At 41.8% G+C, this 20559-nt stretch overlaps 2 protein-coding genes across 2 annotated transcripts in view; one reads left to right on the top strand and one right to left on the bottom strand.

Moving 5' to 3' along the window:
- Window positions 1-4702: 4702 nt before the first annotated feature.
- On the bottom strand, window positions 4703-6977 carry LOC133163234 (transmembrane O-methyltransferase-like). The gene is made up of 4 exons (XM_061292926.1): window positions 6768-6977; window positions 5663-5949; window positions 5154-5350; window positions 4703-5071 (listed from the first exon to the last, which is right to left on the bottom strand). The coding sequence occupies exons 2-4, from the start codon at window positions 5910-5912 to the stop codon at window positions 4742-4744; spliced, it is 777 nt and encodes a 258-aa protein (XP_061148910.1). The 5' UTR covers window positions 5913-5949; window positions 6768-6977; the 3' UTR covers window positions 4703-4741.
- A 710-nt stretch (window positions 6978-7687) lies between these two features.
- LOC133157562 (LIM and calponin homology domains-containing protein 1-like) overlaps window positions 7688-20559 on the top strand; it is a 32693-nt gene continuing 19821 nt past the window's right edge. The window contains exons 1-3 of the mRNA XM_061284198.1: window positions 7688-7987; window positions 18712-18782; window positions 19638-19707. Coding sequence (XP_061140182.1) covers window positions 7898-7987; window positions 18712-18782; window positions 19638-19707 — 231 coding nt within the window. The 5' untranslated portion in view covers window positions 7688-7897. The remainder of the gene's footprint in view (window positions 7988-18711; window positions 18783-19637; window positions 19708-20559) is intronic.

Here is a 20559-nt window from a genome sequence, read left to right as displayed (position 1 = left end):
CTGCCTGCAGAATTACAATATTATACATGAGTGACCTCATGGCACATTCAACTGCAGTATGTTAAGGATTTCTTAAAATGAAATCATTGTATCGGAATCAAACCCACAACCTCTGCAATGACCAGTAAAATACTTTTTATGACATTTCTGTGTTAGATGGCGCGTCATGAAATGTTTCTATAATGCAAAGTAGGCCTCGTGATCTGCTTGGCTATAAAGCACAGAAAGAAGTAAAGGCTTTTACAAAGATTTCCTTCCCTGTGAGTTGTTTTTGAAGGTGAAATATAAAACAAACCTGAAGCTCTCAGTGTGATGCCTAAAGGATTTATTTCCCAGTAACAACTCAGCCCCTGCGGGAAACACACCACAGCAGCTGACTGTCAACAAAACCAGCAGAATCTCATCCTACCGTCTAGTGGTGAGGAGCTCATTATCCCAGGGCGACTCGGGGGTTGTTGCAGAATGCATGATCACATTTTTCAGCGATAAGCACTCAGGGACTTCTCTGATGACCTTAACGCTAGAAAAAGCACCAACTGCACCAAAGCTGCATTATTTGTTCTTTGAGATTGTATTTATTTACGTATTCCCAACAGTCCATTCTCTTCATCTAATCGTGTTTCTCATGCTCTGCTCTCACTATATGTATGTCGTGAATTTTTTGCCCAATCACATTTCATCCTCCAAGTGTTGCAATATAAGGAACTCCATCACTAATGTTTTTTTTGTAGTGGAAGCTGATGTAACAAAAGTTGGGTCCAAATCCATTAATCCATGTGTTTTGCCTTTTTTGTTTGTTTACACATGAAGATATATATTACAGGGAATGTCATAAAAACAAAAGATTTGTGTAGACATGCAACAAGATGTTCCTCAACTCACTTTGCTGAGTAGCAAGATGCCACCAGATTCTCTCTTGCTGATGACCTGAGAGGAAAAAATGGCAAAAAGTTGTATAAGTGAGTTTATGCTTAGAAAATACCCACCAATAAGCAAATTTGCTTTTTGAATTTATGGCTTCCATAAGGGCAATATGATTAAGTCAATGTGACTGTTTTAAATAGCTGAGCCAAGAAGTCAAGTAAAACACAATTGTTTGAGGAGGCTGGAAGAATGTGTTTTACACCTGCTTCAAGACACTTCTCACCACAAGAAGCTCGAATGCCATATGGGCCCCTCGCCTGGTCTCTTCTGGGTTCTTTTCAGGAGCGAGAAGCAGCTCGCCTTCTCTATTGCCGCCGCTGTGACCTTTTTGAATTTCACAGAGAGGAGGCGCTCCCCTCAGGAGAGCATCCTGAGGGTCAAATCTTGACATTCGGCTCAAGTCCAAAAGGAGGTCTTTGGCGTCTCCTTTGGACAAAGAAGTGTTTTTTTGCTTTTGGAGTGGTGTTTGACCTCTAACACAGAGACCACATGCAGCCTACTTTGTTATTTCAATCAATGAGTCAATTGAAAGAGTGCTCCTGTATTTGTTTGTTTGGGATTTCATGCTTTTAGAAGAGTATGTTATTTTGTTTTACATATGTATATTTTCCTGTTTTGTCAAAGCACTTTGTAAACATGCATTTTTAAAAATGCTGTATAAAATTAGGAAATTGTGATTATCATTTTTGATTAATGTAGTAAATTGATAAAAACCATTACGTACTTTTTTTGCCATCTAGTGGAAGAGAATTTAATAGTTCTTCTAGCCACTATACTGTATGTCGCAATAGATGAACACAGATTAGTTGTAGTAAATAAATCATCAATTTCTAACCACTGCACTGCACACAACATGTTATTATTGTCTAAAGACAATTTTGAACCCCATAAAACGCAACAACAAACACAAATATATAAAAGTGCAGCAATAAAAAAAAGAAACGTAATGAAATGAGGGAGGATCAGGATGACTACTGGTCATCAGGTTTTTTAATCAATTTCAGATATGGATTTAAAGCTACGTATAATGCAAGCATACATACAATGCAGTGTGTGGGATATACTATGATGCATAGCTATGATTGTGTCCTAATTGAGCCTTAAAATAGGAGCTTTACATCGCAGAGACGATGTGTTGGCTTCGAAGGAGGTCCACGGCAGCTCTCTTGCTGTCACGGCAACCACAAATCATTTCTTGAAAGGTGGGGCCAGCCAGGACGGTAACTTGTCGTATTTCACATTAGGTGTCAGTGCTCACGTTCTTTGTTTGTATTCAATTCCGCTATACTTTATTATAATACACACGTTTTTAGGTTGTTTTGTATTCATGTATTTCTATACATACACAGGCCAATTAGCAACCAAAACACCACAAAAGAAGAAATTGTGTTGCATAATCCTGCGCTCACACAGAGACACACATGAAATAAATAGAGATTTCTTCTTACAAATGTTTTCTCACACTGTTGCTTTCAGACATTTACTACTTTTATGCTGTTTTTTAAAATATTTTTTTAATCAGCCACACCACTTAGTCCAAATTCAGAACCCCCCCCCCAATGCTGCCCACGCCTTCCATCTTCCTAATACCTTGCACATCTAATCCAATTCATTATTGCAGAGGGGGGCTTTTTCCTCACTAGGCTGTCAGAGGAAACAAAAGCGCTGCCAAATATGAATGCCTTTTGCTTTTCATTGGATTTGTGCACAGCCCTCCCACAGGGATGCTGTAGGAAGGGGGCTAAGAAAGAAAAATACCTGAGGGGTGTTTGGGGGAGGTATGGACATGACCATTGTGTCACCTGCTTCGCTGATGGAGGTGGCATTCACCAAGAGGCAAGACGGCATTTAGGGGGAGGGGCTAATTGAATGTAAAATAACATTAATTATGACAACTTTTGATTTATGGCCATGAAGTGCAAGAGGATTAGTTTTTTTTTACATATAATTCTGACCAAAATGGTTGAACTTTTGATCCATTTTTGACATGGGTTCTTGAGAATTTTCATGCGTGCTCTTATGGTAAACATGTCCACCCGTTTCAATTGTTCAAACTGGGATCAGGGGCAAAAATGTTCCTACTTTCCAATAATCCTCGTAATTATCAACCTTTGATGCTATGATCGTAGGCAAAAAAAAAAAAAAAAAACTTTTGTTATGATTGACATGCCTGCCCAATATCAGCCATTCAAACTGGTGTCTGATTTTCTTTCCAACAAGATTCCTAAAACTACTCGGTTTGTGGACTTGGTGACCCTTTCCTCGTCCCTGAGCAGCAGCTGCAAACAACCTGACGATGACCCCCGTGTCGGGTGTTAGCCTCTTCTGTGTTATTCTATAAATATCGGATCAGGTTCCCATGTGCGACCAAGTGCTTAATTGAGACAGAGCCCTCGCTGATCCCATGTAGGGCAGAGCCCTCTGCGCCACCAACTGTCAATCACCCCAACTAATTGGCAGAACAGAGCAATAGCCGAAGTACAACTTGTACAAAAATGGGAAACAATGACACGAATCAATATTTTCAGGTGCTTCTTTAAGACACGATGCTGCATTTTGCTGCAAGACCAGATGCTGCAAAAAAAAAATGTAATCAGTGAAGGATTTGTGTGTTAAAACTATTCATCCTTCTTACGACACCCAAAAGAATATTAGAGAGTTTTTTTCAGACTACCCTTGTGTTGTCAACCACTTGATTGATATTGGTATTGGATAATGAAATGTCCAAGGGCAGCATGGGTGCTCGTCCAATTTTGATCAAAAGTATGACACATGGACGACATCCCGCTTCTGACCTCAAAAACAGAAAAGAATATGTTGAGGCGTAGGTCTTACATAGGAGAGGTTTCAACCCTCTTAAAATGCCGCGTGGTGGGAGGTCTATTTTCTCTCCATCTTGCCTTGCTCCGCAGGGAGCGTGCGTTTGTGTGCGTGTGCGCGTGCAGGTTTAAGCCGGAGATCAGAGGTGGGTGGTAGGGCTCCTTGACGTTGTAAGATCTTTCCACGAGATTAAAAAGGAGAACCCAGCGAGCGTTTTTATCAAGCGGTCACAAGGAGAGTTGAGATTTTTAGGGTCACTCGGTTCATCTCCCACACATGTACGCATACATTTTTCTATTAATGTACGTACAGGATGTTTTTCAATGCGTCAGGTGTGTGTAGAATGCATATAAGAAGAAAAAAGGAAGGAGCAGTCATTTTGTCGTCAACTAAAACAGCAAATAGTAGTAGCAATATACGTCCACTCTATATATAATAGGAGTAATAGTTTTCTATAATAGCAAACATGCAGATGGCACTTGCAGACCCCATCCACCTCGGTTTAATTGAGAAATCACGAGGTGACAAGTGGTCCTTCCTTCCAGCCCTGTAGGTGGCGATAATGTGTATAGAGACAAACACGATTGTGAGTTACATGTACACGTCTGTGTGGAATTGATGCGCACTGAATGTGATGTTTATGTATATATGCAGTGTGTATTTGATGTGTTTGTCTGTACATTTATGCTTATACAGTATACATGTATGTCCATATGCATGTAATATGCATGCAATGTGGAAGTCTTTAAGTGTCTGTACGTATTTGTATGCATAACAACATTTAATACATGGTTTCCCCCACGAATAGTTTTAGACATTTGTCAAAACAAACGCCATTCACGTTTCAGTTACTGCTCGGCTATCACCGAATCAAAACGCACACGTTGTAGTTTTGTCAAGGCAGAGGGCGTCGCCAGGTGGAGGTTTTGTGTTATTGCAGCAACAGAAAGAAAGAAACTAAACCATTTATTTTTATTAGCCATTTTAGATGAGACAATTATTGTGATTGGGCGCTTGATTTCTGGAAGAAGAGCTCCACCATCCCGTGAACCTGCGACTTAATGGTGTAACAGTCTGGTCTCGTTCGAATCAGTTCTCTCACTTCCTCCAGACTTTTATTTTTCTGGTTCCTGATGATCAGAACAATGGTGCAGCCTGAGGGGCAGAGCAGATCCTGGCTCTCCAGAGCCAGAAGGTCCACAAGATACTGCTGGGGATTGTGGTCCATGAGCACTAGGTTGAAGGTGTCGCTGGCCCCAGGAGCTGCTTCTAAAAATGTGCGCAGTGTCGGGATGGTCTCATCTGAGCTGCCTGTCAACACCTGAAACTACATAGTTGGCATTTTTTGTTTTTTTTGCTTCATAAAGACAAATCATGACCTTTACCGTTTTAAAGATTGAATTTCCAACCTGAGAGTGACGGAAGCCAGCCACCATAATGATCTCCTCTCCGAGGTCAGCCACCGCGGGGTCCTGCTCCACCGTGAGGAGCCTTCCATCAGGAGGCAGTAGACGCAGTAAGCGCACTGAACTGTAGCCACAGTGCGTGCCCAGTTCGAGCACCCGAGAAGGACGGACGCGCTTGACTACTTCATCCAAGGCCTGCCCTGAAGAGAAGATTAGTTTTAAAATAGGGGTGTGGCATAATCACTACTGCAATATATGTGTTAATTTTAACAAAATGTAGCAGTTTGTACTTCTCGCCAGGGTTCAAGTGCCAAAGAAGATCTTCCCCAACGGAGATATTTTAATATAGGCTATAGTTGTTACAAGATGGCGCCAAAGCACTACATTAGGCTCCACAACTATCCCCATTGGCACCAAGATGCCATGGGGTGGCACTAAAGCAATATTTATACAACAGACCTTGAGCACAAGAACAGAAATTAGGATTAGCATTTTAGTAGACACACACTGACCAATCAGCGGGCCGACCGCGGCAGAGGCATGCGTTCCTGCATGGATGTCAAAGGTCTCCAGAACGCTGGCGGCGTTGCCGTGGATGCACTTGGAGAAGACAAAAGCGTGCGTGTCCTTGGCGCAGGTGCGGCCCCGCAACAGCCGAAGTGCCCAAGCCACTATGCCGCGACATGATTTAGCCGCTCGATCCAACGCCAACATGATGGCGGGAAGCAGCGGCATGGATGCCGCCATCAGTAAAGAGGCCATTTTGACAGCACTGTGCAATGTGTTTTGTCTCCAAAACCTGCAATGGAATGAATGGCAAGCTATAGTGCAGAGAAGTGACTTTTCTATTGTTTGTTTATAGTGTTCCCTGTGCAAATATTTTATTATATTATTATATTAGTCACAAACAATGCAGCAAACATGTAGAAAGCAATACAATAATACACGGGGGCATATATTCAGATCTGTGAAAAACACAAAAACAATATTACAGAATATCACCAATGCACTGTGAAATTCTGTGAAAGACCCGGGATGACTTCAATCATAATGAACAAAAATTCTAGTATGACTTATTTTTGTCATTGGAGATTTTAAGATTGTAATGAAAGTTGGTGCTTGAAATTTGCAGTTTGTCGCGGTTGTTTTCCATTGTTAAATACACTAATATTGAAAATGTATATTGCATAAAGTGCAGTCAGTGTATTAAAATAGAAAAATATACATACACAATAAACATTAAACAGTAAATGAAAACTGAGGAATTAAAGCGCTAAATTGTTTGAATTAGATTCATCTTTGGCTCCCTCTGCCGACGAACAATTTCAAACAATTCCATTTTTAAATTCTAAGGCAAAGAAAGAAACTTTTATGCATATTTTATTAAATTAATGATACGTATTAAATAAACCAGCTACTGTAGTTTTTCCAATTAATGTAAAACAACCATCAATTATCTATTTGTCCATCTCAATTAAGAGGGTTCAGGGAAATGTGTTCGTTTTTTGATCAACAAACACATTTACACTTTATGAGCTACATATACAATTAATCATGAAAAAATCCACATTCAAATACATTTAAAGCTGTAAAATACGAGTGCTGCAATACACTTACCAAGCTAGTGCAGAGTATGTATGTGTCCTGTCAAGCACAGATGGAACAGGTGACTGGAAAAGTAACCACACGCGCACGCAGACACACGCACACGCCTACAAACGTACACGAACACGCTGTTACTGTTATCCAGTACGCTTAGTGGAGCAGATGAACACCATTGAACATATCAGAGACATTTCATATAATCAAAAAATCAATTTTTGTGCATTGGCACAAATATTAACGTAGGATCTTGAATACAATTTTGCATTATTATTTGTTGGAGTTGGAGTGTGGAGAATGGAGACTGCGGCGCCCACCTGAATCAAGGTGCCGGAAAGAGGTGGTAGTGATCCGGCAAATCCGGTTGTATTTCACAATAAGAGTCATTTTAATAATAGACGCCACTAATGAGCGTGTCGTTTTGATCCCTGAGATTACGCACTACGCAGCCATTAAAAAAAAAAAAAAAAAGAATGCAACCATCATGCTTGGGTCATTATTTCAATGAAACTGTGAAAACTAATCTAATCACTTTTGCTAGAAACAAAAAACAAAACATTGATAAACCGCATGACCACACCAGGTGACCATCGTGAGCCAATCAGCTTGGGGGAATCCTTAACGACGCGTGGAAAGGGCGAGCGTAACTAATTGGTTGATTCCAAAGTTTCTTTGCACTCGGAAACATATTTATATTCTCTTTTCTAAATTTCATCACAAGAGCACACGATAAATATACCAATTGCACGTTACAAAGACCTAAGCCTGTCCGTGAACAGCTATTAACGTCTTTAAAACGTCACCCCACCAAGAAGTACGGTCATTAAATGGTCACCTGCGTGTTGCTTTATTTTATCTTTGGTTTGTGCGCGGCCCTACCGGAACCACTTTAGATGACTGGGGCGAGCTTTGTGCTCTCCCTCGCCTGCTTTTCCTCCTCTGCAGCCGGCTCGGCCCACCACCACAGTCTCCTTAGAGCTCAACCGGAGGGGAGCCACCGTGGCTCGACTGTCTCGCCGGTGCAGCTACTGCGACATTACCGTTGGAGGCCGACGAATTTGGAATAACGGCGCTGTTGGCCAGCTTCGATTTATTTTTTGGTTGTTATATATTTTTTGACAGAACTGTCACACCAACGCTTGGGCATGGCAAGTCCAGTGGCACACACCGGACAGTCGCATCATCATCAGCCGGTCACCGCGTCCGCTTTCCGGGAGGCGCAGAAATGGATCGAGGTGAGCTGCTCGTTTGGCGCAGGCAAAGTGTCGTGCTATGCTTATTGTTTGATATTTTGTTCGCAATTTGCATCACCTCGCCTTGCAGCATCATCGCCTCGTCACCTGTTGAAAGGTTACGTACGCTGACATTTGTTGGGGAAAAAAAAACTCGCGTATTTTATATCTTGATTTGAGCAAGGCCACATAAATTTACATTACAAAAAATGATGTCACAAAACGTATAGAATATAGAACTAATGATGATCTTGTTTAGTTGTACACATTAACTTATTGGTAAACCTGGCCCAGTCGAACACAAAGATTATTCTTTTGTATGAATGCCAACAGGTGCATGCACAGGGTAAGTGTACTTTTGGCAAAAATTCATATGTACAAGAAGTAGATCTTATTATTCTTTGTGGTGAGTTTTGCAGGATTTTTTACACTGTACAATTCAAGTGACCAAATTCCAATTTGTTTTGCTCATGTGAGGCCCAATTCAGATATGGGTAAAAACAACAACACTGATTCAGATAGCTTTATTTTAGGAGTTAGTCATTTTCCTAAATGTGGCTTAAAATCTGATCAATATCATAAAAAGAATACATACTGAAATAATGAAGCGCTCGTATCAATTTACCCACAAAATTACTAAATTGAACACTAAGTTAAGATGGTGAAACAAGTTTATCGTACCTTCCGCCATCTAGTGGAAGAGAAAGTAATTGTTCCACCGATCAATCAGCATCACTTGCGTATAAAGTTGAAGAAAACTGATCGCGGTATAGAGGACAACATTAAAAATAGCTAAACTTGGATGTTGGCCTAATTGGTTTATCAGGAGGGGTCATAATAGGTTAAGTCATAATATTTAACATTCAACACTTGGTTTATTAGACTACACCAGTGCTTCTCAATTATTTCTTGTGACGCCCCCCCTAGGAAGAAGAGAACATTTTGCGCCCCCCCCCCATGTTATTAACATTAAAGGAAAAACAAAAAATAAATAAAAAAGAGAGATCAACTTACAATAAAGAATAACTTTATTAATAACAGTGTTTTTTAGTCTGTAACAGAACAGATTCAAAGTGCTGCTGTAGAGCAATTACTCTTCCAGTGATACCGCCACCCCCACCTACTGCAGTGGATGTGTAATTACCCTTTAATCTAATACAGCCAAAAGAAAAACATGTTCCCGCGCCCCCCTTGGTATCGCACTACGCCCCCCCAGGGGGGCCCGCCCCACTATTTGAGAAGCACTGGACTACACACAGTAAATTTGCGATTTATTAAATGTTTTATCAACATAATGACATCTACATAGAAATTAGGGATAAACATCACTGGACAAACATGACTCAAAGAGCCTCCGTGACCCGATAAAAATAGACTGCAATTTTGTCCGGGAGCCTAAATTTGTGCATCACTGCTTTTAAATAATCCCAGAGTGGAGCACAAATGAGCGATGCGGCTCCAAGATAATGAGATATGATCCATATTTGAAGTGTGCCAGCCGAAACAATGAGAGCACCATGTGGAATGGATTTTTGCTTCATTGCCAGGCCAGCACACAAGCGCCGTTTTGTTTCCCGCCGAGGAGAATTTTAGTGACAGCAACTCAACACGTTTGACTTGTCACTCAGTGAGTGCATTGCATGAAGACTCTGATGAATGGCTTGTTATCTGTTTTTTGTTGTTTTTGTCGGGCGGAATGCAGCCGCAGCTTTGTGGGATGACACAAAGGCTGACATATCTGGTAAATGCATCATTTCAGTGATTGACTCAATGAAGCGGGGCCACAGCTAAGGAAGGATCTGTTGACCTGCACTCAGAATGGGATCAGTGCACGCAGCTGAATGGGTAACTGATAGCGCAATCCACGTTGTTGTTCTTCTCCCGCTCGTCCCCCCCTCAGGGAAGGAGTGGGCCGGTATCGATGGCCACCTGCTAACGTTCGCTAGCTCACCCGAGGGAATCGGAGGCAGGTCGCTGTAAACGAATGAATAGATGAATGTAACGAGGCCTCCTCATTCAGGGGCCGGTCGCTCCAGCCAAGTATTTTCTCTCTGTTGTGTCATGGATCTTATGAGGACCCGATAGTTGATCGTTTTCCGGATGCTCCATCGTCACTCGCCTCGGTTACACTCAAAAACTGTTGCGTCTTCAATAGCTAGCACCAGTGCTACTGTAAACAGGCCGAGCTGTGCGGCATTTAGCAAAACATGTCAAGTATTTGGACCACTCGTCTCCAAAATGTTTATAATTTCCCATATCTGTACTTTGAACTGTAAATATCCCACCAAGTAAAGCTTGTCTCTGAGCTGAGATGTATCACTTCAACATACTTCCTGGATATCAATTCCTGTGCAGGCTTTCGTAGCTTGTGGAATTCGAGGGCATTGCAGGAAGAATACCAAAACTGTTGAGGTTTTCAGTGAATAAATTGTGAAGGGGGGGGAAAAAAAGGAAATTGGTGAATTCTTAAATAATGAGGACTTGTTCTGTGATCCAGCACACCTATTTCTCTTCTTCAAGTAGCTGTCTGTCAGCGTCTTGTCAGTAGCAGTGTCTTGTCTTTTCTAAAGTGCGCATGAGGCGAGGTGGAAGACCTTCAGGTTACGTCGCTTGACTTCTCAATTAGCATCTCGTCGAGGGCTTGCATGAACATGACTATTTTGATGTTGTCACTTTGCATCATCTGAAGCAGGGTTCTTAAAAGTTTTAATTGCAATTAAGAGACTCGGAAAATCCCAGCAAGCTTGCTTTTGCTGTCACTTCAGAATCCTCACATGATGTCATTCCCAGTTCATTGTCATTCTTCCCCCCAAGATGATGGACGGACAGTGTTGAACATTTCCCCTCCCAAATTGCAAGCAGGCAATGTTTTAGGCCAGGTTGAGAATGTCTCCTTCATCAGTGCCAAAATCCTCCATTGAGCTCAAAAGCCTTCAAAATCAGGATTGTATAAAATAACTTAAGTCACTGCTGCCATGTGTGGCACAACTCGTATTAGGTCCAGGGGACAATTACTTGGTTAAAAAAAAAAAATCCCCTTGGTAAATAAAATCAAATATTTGGGTTGTCTCAGTATGATATCAATTTTGGTTTGATGAAATTAAACCTTTATGAGCAATAAATATGCAAAAAATACAGAAATCAGGAATGCTTTTTCGCAGCACTGTACACTGTAAACACTTTCATTTTCCTGGGCGGCTCACCTTTTTCTATCACTTCAACTAATCCCCCGCCATCCGCCTCCACTCTATTGATCGCCCTCATTCTCAGGCAAGAGTGGGTCGCTTTGGGTGACTCCCGAATCAAACTGCCATTCCGTTGATATAGCTTAGCGGTACTGAGCAGGTCACGGGCTCGGCAGTTTGCACCTTCACAAATAAGCAATGATGGTGAAAAAGTAACAAACTGCTTGTGTTTTGGTTTCAATCAACAACTCCTCAACCATCATTTAGTGACGCGTGTCGAACGAAGCCAGGAGTCGGTGCCGGATTGATAAAACCGTGATCAAAATGAGTTCTTGCTGTTTGATAGCGAGGGCAGAGACTGATGATGCTCCCGACTCCCATCAGGGAATGTTTCTAATTGGGTCACATAGGCTGAGTTGGTTTCCTACTTTTTGAGCTGCGACGCTGGGGAGCTGGACTCTTTTGTCTGCCAAGGGAGCTTATGCAACCCCACTGGAGGCCACACTACCGGTGTGAGATTAGACTGTGAGTGATTGTGCTTTGAGCTGCTCTTCTTCCAACCGCTTTTGTGTTTTACAATGACTTCAGACAGTAGTTGTTGACATGGATCTGTCTGGAGTTTGTACGCTGTTGCAAGATTTGTATCAGATTTTTATCCAAGCCTGATTCCGATCTGAGAATATTCAACTCCGGATGTGCTTCAATCAAATATAGCACACTTCCCTCATCCCACTGTAGACCAACCTAGATGTGTATTTTTATTTTTTTAAGATCGGTGTGATCATAGTTCAGTCCACTTAAACAGAGTGACGCCAAATACTCCACAAAGTCAGGAACGTTGTAGCATTGCAGTTTTGTATTATGAAGTGGTGACAATTGCCAGTTCTCCAATCAGCAGGCTCGTCTAGCTTTGCCCCTAGCATAATATTAGTAAAATTCTGTACATGTACGCCATTGAAGCCTGTTGAAGAATGCAACGATATGTTTTGACTAATTGATGTCTTACTAATAGAAATGCGTACTGACTCGTCCTGCTCGGTGGCTTAAATCTCTCAGTTGTCAACACTTGCTGGGCAGCCTGAGCGAGGCACTTTTCCACCAAGCTCATCCATGCACAAAATAACTCACTCACGGAGATAGCCACAACAAAAAGCATGCACTCATCGGTATTTGTCGGCCTGCTACAGTAGCAACCTTGTTCTCAGGCGGGCCAACATCCGCGGGTTGAGCTCTCTTGACCCTGACTAGGAAGTCCACCATGGCCAAGAGTTTGCTAAGCACATGACCTGGTTTAAAAACTGGTTGGGCACCTATATTTTTTATTCAAATAGTCTCCGATAAATTGGGTAGTGAAAGCAATGATGAACTCTTTGGACAGAATTCCAAAAGTTCTCTTTGTGCTAAATTCCAAGTTAGGTTTACCCACAGCATTGATGATGACACCAAGTATGACAGACATTGATTTTCTTTGTCGCCGTGATATGAATAGCACCGCTAGTCTGAAAGCGATCATGACAAATGGATAACTTTCACTTCCCACTCACTCACTTCCCTCTTGTCGAGAGTGTCAAATAACTCCCGGAGGGGAATGGCTTACATTAAAGCGTGGGCCTCTTGTGCGCTGTTATCGCCATCTTCTTGCTAGTAGCAAGGGGATAAACGTCTAATCCTGACTAATCTAGCTGCACCTCCCTCTTTTGGGGGCGGGCTGTGGTGGTGTCCGTGCGTGCGTGACACGAGTGTGACAGCCTAAGGTTGCCCGCCTGCATCCTCGAGCAAGATCGAATCGAGCAACAAATCCATGAGTGAAATTCACCCCGATGTGGTATTTTATATTATCAATTGCGTTTTCATTATTCTGTTGCGTTTTGTGGGAGTACAAGAATATATAATGGTCTGTTGGGTCTTTATGCATCTGTACAAATAAAAGGCTCCCCTCTATCTGCAGTGGAGTAAATAATAAACCCTCCCTACCCTTTCATTATTTGCATAACGGTGAACATGCTTTGAATGTTTGAAAACAGCACGATGAAGACGTCACGAACATGAAGACTGTTGTCTTGGCAAACGGAAAGATTTCACTTTTATCTTATTTGAGCTCTTTGGGAAAAGTGTGAGCAACAAGCACTGACCCTGACTGAATCTTCTAAGAATGCACTGCTGTTGATCTTTTTGGATTCCTTTCCTCCTAAAATCCAGAAGCCCCCTAGGGTGAGGCATAATGGAAGGATATCTGTACATTTGTGGGGAAAGCAGCATTTCCGTCTCTTAATGGGACCTCACCACTAACGTGGACTGACGGACGCCCAAATTCTCAGGAATGACACATGGAATCAGTGTCAGGTAAGGTGGAAACAAACTACAGTGCTTTGTTTGCTCATGCCTATTGACCCTGGTGAGGCATTTATTTTTACAAACACATTTTTAGAATATAAAAACGTTGACACTGCTATTGTAAAATCACCATTTTGCGCTTTACATAGTCATATTTTTCCACGACATATTAGATGGATTAATTCCGAAACATTTTGATTTGTCTTATTTCTTGTGGCAGCAAGTTTGATGACTCGCCATGAAACGCAAAGCTTGGAGCGTTTTCATACGGGTGAATACAATTTAGAAAAAAAAAAAAAAAAGAAACACAATGGAGATTCGCTATTTGTCAAAGTTATGATGGAATTTGTTTCAATGCAATCAGGCCACCTTAAACAGGCTGGTGAGCCCCCATTTCGCCATGGTGTTGACACAGTACGTGAGTGAATCTCCCAACTCGTTCAACCCTGACGAGTACGGCACATCTTTGTAGTGACGAGAGGGGAGAGCAAGTCTGAACGTGAGGACCAAAGAGCACAATCCTATCACTTGGCGTGTTTACATGAGTCTTTGTTACTTTTAGATGACACGACGTTGAATCTAGCCGTTAACATCTGCTGATCCCTCCATTGCTGGGATTTTATTTGTATTAGTGGCATCGCTTGGTTACAGAGAGAAATTAGAAAGAAAATTGGAATTTGGAGGCAGATCCTTTGGTTGGATTTACACTGCAAAATGGATGCCTGTATCCGAGTTTCAATTTCAATGTACTTTACGTGTGACACATACACACACTTTTTTTTTTTTTGCTTCAGTAACCTCTAAGTATCACAGCATATCTTGTTAATTGATATTTTTCAGTCTATGGTCACTGACTGAGTTGGTAATGGGGCTGATGAAGCAAGTCAAGGTTGGGGCGTCTCACGGTCTTTCTGAATGAGGCTTCTGGAGTGCTCAGTGGCTCGTTGTTCCCTCCCAAAAAAACATAGCGAGCAGGATATTGGAGACTCATGGAGCCCCCTTGAAAAGTCCTTCTGCTTCGAAAGCTAAGCTGAAAAAGCTGCCGCCAACACGGAGGCTCTTTGTTTCTGTTCCCGCAAAGCTTTTTGGGGGTGGGGGTTGTCACTATTCACCTTTTGTGGTATGGTTTAAGTCAGCTAAGCTTTACGTTAAGTAGTGTAAAGATGACAGCCAACAGAATGTGAAACTGCTGTATGTAAGTGTTCAGAAACCTCTGAGAAACTGAGAGTGAATGAAACAACCTAGTCAATATTTTGTTTTGCTTTTTCTGGGCCTCCACGCTTTAGCATAGCAATCACACCTTGACTATATTCTCATATATATTCACGCTGTGCTTTGTCTCTCTATTGATTGTAAATAAACTGTACTGTAAGTGGAAGATGACTATGTGGGTTAGTAGGATGGGGATTTGTGCTGGCTAAATTGAGGAGGCGTCGTTTATGCAGCAGAAAGAGGCTGAGAGGACCTCGATGGGTGCGTTGGGCGGACGATTTTAAAGGGATCTAATCGTCCCCCCCCCCCGCGTTTGTGCCCCTTTTTCCCTGGCTTTTTTGGCACAAGTCGCCACCCTCTACTTAATCCAATACAACCGCCGAGGCTTGTGGTCGAGCCAAATACTGTTTCCTTTCCCCGTTTTTGGGTTCAGAGGAAGTGAGCAGAACTCGGCGGGCCAGGAGAGGGGTTAATCCACAGCCCAAAAACATCGTTCCATCGTCTAATCCGGGTGGAAAAAGGAAGGATTGGTCGGAACGCTAATATTTAGCTCAGGGTTAGGGAAATTTGGCTTGTTTAATCAGAGTGGCTTATCGAAATTTGGGGGCATTGGCAGAGATAGAAAATGGAGCCAGTGTTGGAATTCTGAACGTTTAAAGCTCTTAGGAAAATAAGTAAGTAAAAAAGAAAAAAGCAGCCACTTATTATCACGGTTTGTTTTCATGCCGTGGTCAGATGATGATATTGAGCAAATTCAGAGGCATCTTTTATTTTTTATATATTCAGAAAGTCAGTCCTTGGGTTGGACTATGCCTGGTTCCGACTTATGATTTGATTTGTACAACATCAGCAACACAGCAGTCCAGACACTCGGTCTATAAACGTTTGAGTTTAAGCGAGGAAAAACGCTGAATTCTTGAACACAAACAATGAGTTTGTTGTACATACCTGGAAGCTTGCAGCTAGAGGCTAATTGAGATGTTTTCCATGAAACAAGTCCATGTGAGAGGGTGGCTGCATGACTAATCGGGTAGTTGTGTAAGGTTTGACCAACACTCTTGTCTAACTGATTTAGCTTTTTTTTTTCTCAGAACAGCATTAGTCTTTTGTTAGCGGGCCCAAAGACATTGCGTAACACTCTATCCCATACCAAAAGTATTCCATCTCAGCTTTTTATGAGAAGCCGTAACGAATCCACAATTCCTTTGCCTGTAGTCTAACGACGATCCGCTTCGATTGAACTGAGCTGATCAAGGGGGGACAGGTGAATCTTAGTTAAATTTCACACACCAGTGCTGGCTTTCTACAACGCTTTGGCCTCTGATGCTACCTCGGGGGCTAGGAAATTCACGGATCAGCTTCAGAACTCTCTTGCATCTTGCAGTCTTTCACACAGAACTCAGAGGCGGTGGTCCAACTTCGGGATTGCTAGTCTTTTTCTTGATTCCGCTGCGTAAGGCGGTGCCAATTATACTCTTATCTGTTATTACCAGAGATCATCCATGATTTGTCTGTCTTTTGTTCTTTGGCTCGGTTAAAGGTCAGTGATTTAAGACTTCCTTCCAAAAACTTGCCAAATAAACCGTGTGTGAAAGTCAGAACATGATGGGTGGGTCTGGAACTGATTGTGCTGATTTGTGAGGTTGTGACCTGGCTTGCAGGCTCCAGACGTACACGGTCCAACATTAAGCGCAAACTCGTTAAAAAATTAAAGAGGAATTCAAGAATGAGGCAAAGAGAATCTTCTCAAGCCATCCTGCTTTCTAGCCTATGACAAGGACTTAAGATGAGTTTTTAACCTACGTGTGCCTGGTATTTTAAAGCTGAATAAGTCCAGCATATTTGCTGCCGCATTCACTCGCTCCGCCATGCCAGCATGCCAGCACTCCAGCCGCTGAAGTAACAATTCATAGATGCACAATAGGCGATCCCCGTGGTGATGGCTAATGAAAAGATCTGCATTGATGTATTGTCAGCAGATACCACCGCTGACCTTAGCTTGAACCTGCTGACGGGACCCCCGGCCAGAGATCTCTCATCGTCATGTGTAGTTTCTGAATCGCACTGTATTGTGCCCTAAAAAATATGGCGCAATATTTATATTTGCTGAAGGACCTTGTTTCCCTATTGTTGTTTTCGTCCCGCTAATCAGAACCCAAAGGCATTTGCGGATTAAGCTCTCTTGCCAAATTGTATTAACAAGATTATTGGCACGCGAAGCCGCAAGACGGGCTCACGTGTGTTTTGAACTTGATGATGACATAACCCGCTCGAGAAAACATCCTGTAAGAGAAGAATGCATCCAACTACAAAAGCCAGCCACGTGGCTTTTATTTGTCTACTCCATCCTCGACTACCAGCCGTCAACTTTTAAATGAGTGTGTCAGGCGTCCGTCGCCTCTGGGCTTCAACAAGTAGTGCTTTAGCTAGCCCGGCAATCCGCCTGCCTTCATACCTTGACTTATTGCTTGTTAATTTGGGACAGGTAGAATTTTCCGTCTCCAGGCCCCTGGGCCCGGAAGGCAGAGCTGACTGAGTTCAAACAGTCTTGTGTTTTCATTGGTTCCAAAACAGGAGGTTATTTTGTCAAGTTGCTTGTGATCCGTTGCCAGGGATGATTTGACTTGTGAGGAATTCTTTTTATCCCGTCTTATCTCTTCGAATTTGTCACCATCATCAACTTTTGTTTGTTAAAAGGCAAGCTATTCAGTTAGTATTAGAGCTTTGGAATGTTTTATTGATGGCCTACATATGTTATTAATACATACGAAGTAAAAGTCCACGCTTTGAACGTTAACAGTGTTTGTAGAGTTCCACGACCTAATCCAACATCACCATTCTCATCCTTAATTTTAAAAACGCTATGCAATAAAAAAAAAAAAACAATTTAACTGGCATGCATTTGTGCTACATATCATCTGGAGTAGCTCAAAATTTGTATTTAGCCAATGATGACATATTAACATAAAGTGCATATGTAATTCTCACCAGAGATGCTAATTTTTAAATGCATAAATGTGTGCATATTGCCCTTCATCACAAACATGTTTCAAAGGCCACAGATGACAAATACTCTCATTTGAACTCCTACTGGGCAAATCTAAAATCTCATTGGTTACCAAAAAAATGTTGATTTGCATTTGCTAATTTGATTTGATGATGATCCAGCACTAAATAGAATGTCAGGCCTCCAAGCAGATTAGATTGATATGGCAACACACAGCCTGAAACCTGATTGGCCCAAAAAAATCCATCATGCGCTACAGTGGAAAATGTGCAGCCACTAGAAATGCTGCAAAATGAACCAAATAAAGTTTTAATGCATTTGTGTGGAACAAATATTTGAGTTAAAGTTATTATTTTTGTTTTCAAGTCAGTACTCCGAGACTTGTAAGACAATATTGATAGTGCAACTTTTGAGGTGTGCTCTTCGACCTCTCTGTGATTTAATTCAGCATGTTAGCGTTCCTATTGAAGGAAATTAAAAGGGAAGTCAGGCGGAGAATGTTCCCGTACTATTTGTTTGTGAAACAATGCAAGTGACATTCCAGTGAAAACAAGCAAGTCATGCACATTCCTCCCAGCGGCCTGCGTGGCTCACCTGACAACAGTCACATTGAAGAGGTTTAAAATGTCTCTGCAAAATAGCAAAAAAACAAATCAAAATATTTCTTTCTTTATTTATCTGCACATTTTTGAGAATATAGTTCAAATGCCTGCAAAGAGGACTCTCCCCCTTCCTTTTATAAATCCGCTGTCACAACACATTAGCTCGCCACGGCCATTTGGTCAGGATGATTAGAGCTTACGCCAAGCTCGTTAGCGTTCAGCACCGTTCTCCAGCGATGGACTTGACGTATGGCCATTCCCGGAATCGAAATCTCCAAAAGAGCGGAAATTAAAGTTATCAATCATATTTTAGTATGTTTATTGCTTTTGATTTATAGCCCAATATATTTGCTGAAGGACTGGACTCACGGATGTTTTCCCTCGTAGGCGGTGACAGGCAGATGCTTCGGTGACAAGAATTTCAGGGGAGGATTGGAGAATGGAATCCTGCTATGCGAGTAAGTGGTTGTTCTTTTTCATTTTTGTCAGGCTTAAATGTCTCCTTGTGTGATAACACTGTTTAGTTTTAATCTTAGCACTATGAAGCCACTGCCAATTCTAAGAGCAGTACTAAGTCTTTCATAGTGGACCAAAGGGCTGAAAGATGTGGACAATATTTCATATCTCCATTTCCATGCAAGATTTTGACCTTTCTTTTTTATCTAGAAACATTTAAATATAATACTTAAAAGAAGGCGCAATTTTTTTAAGATCATAGTCACTCCTGACCTAAGTAAAGTAACTAATACATTTAGAAATCAAACCTTTTACTACAACTTGTACTGATTCTTAGCCAGTGCTTCAAACAGGGCCTCTCACAACATCATCGCACATCATTTACAGGAGGCTAACGGCATCATCAAGCAGTCCCTACGCAAAAAAAGTGCACATTTGTGACATTGCACTCCTTCATTTTATACAGTCCTCTGCTGGCCCCGCTGAAGGAGAGTGAAATCGATCAGGGCTTTCCAGCCATTGAAGTTGTATGAGTTAATGTGGTGGGAAAAAGAAGTTTCCTAATGAGAAAATGACATCTTTTCATCACAAAATAACTTTGCCGGAATGCCATGAGCGATATCAAATAGCACAAGGCTATCCATGGATGGATCAGAGGACTCTCTGAGACACAATTCATTCCAGTGAAAACACATCGAAGAAACATTAGGCTGAGAGAGCAGGGGGTTCTCAAATTGGGGTCCCTGGGCCAGAGCACCAACTTTCATCTCCTTGGACAGAATTAATAAAAAAAAATCCTAAATCCTGCGAGGTTCCACGGTTCAGAATTTGTATTCATTTCATCTTGTCCTCATCAGGTTACTGAGCTCCATTAAACCCGGCTTGGTGAAAAAAATCAACAGACTCCCGACACCCATTGCTGGCCTGGTAAGTCATTCACCCTCAATTCTTCGATGTAGCAAGATAGATAGCTAGATTTAAAATCCACCAATTTTAGGGGATGGTATAGTTACATTTTAAAAAATTAATCTGGGCAAAGTTTAGTTCCTCTTTTGGTATTTTGTGTTGTTTTTTTTTTTTTTTAGAAGTTTTGTTGCATTTGCGATAGCATGTGCGGAGATGCATTTGTTTCATTGAACAGCCACATTGTCCTCTAATGACAGTTTGTAGACAAAATGCCACCGCCACCCAACTACTGGCTTGGCATGCACATTGCAAAGGTTATTGTTGCTTTTGTAGGACGCCGAGATTTGTTTTGACTATGTTGCCATCTAGATGTGAAAAGGGGTCACCTGTGAAATAATAATAATGTTTGAATAAAAATGTCCCAAGGGGGGCCCTGGTTATTTGGATCCGTGATGATGCAGTAGACAAATAAATCTGGGTTGGGCTGAAGTGTCTTATCTGGCGGCGTCACTAATGGCTGTCAATGAGCCGTCCCTGTTTTTTTTTTTATGAGTGTCTGGTAAACACCCGGCCTTATTCCCCACAGGCGTTTAGTGCATTGCAACCATAACAAGCAATTATGCTGTTGCGCTCAATCTCGACAACACATCCACTAACCAACTCTTGTTGAGTATAGTCGGTAGATGTATTTAGACTTTGTCTTTGTGACTCTATGTTGACATTTTCTGTATAGAATCCATCATTATTGCTCTGTCATAGGAAGAAATGAGCAAGGTGCTGAACTTAACCAGTAGTAACGTTTATCGCAGAGATGTCTGCTCAAGCGGGGTCACCATAATGATTACATGTTTCCATGCAGGTAATAATATAGCG

Source organism: Syngnathus typhle, linkage group LG1, assembly GCF_033458585.1.
Source record: "Syngnathus typhle isolate RoL2023-S1 ecotype Sweden linkage group LG1, RoL_Styp_1.0, whole genome shotgun sequence".
Lineage (NCBI taxonomy): Eukaryota > Metazoa > Chordata > Actinopteri > Syngnathiformes > Syngnathidae > Syngnathus > Syngnathus typhle.
This window is presented reverse-complemented; position numbering and strand designations above follow the sequence as displayed.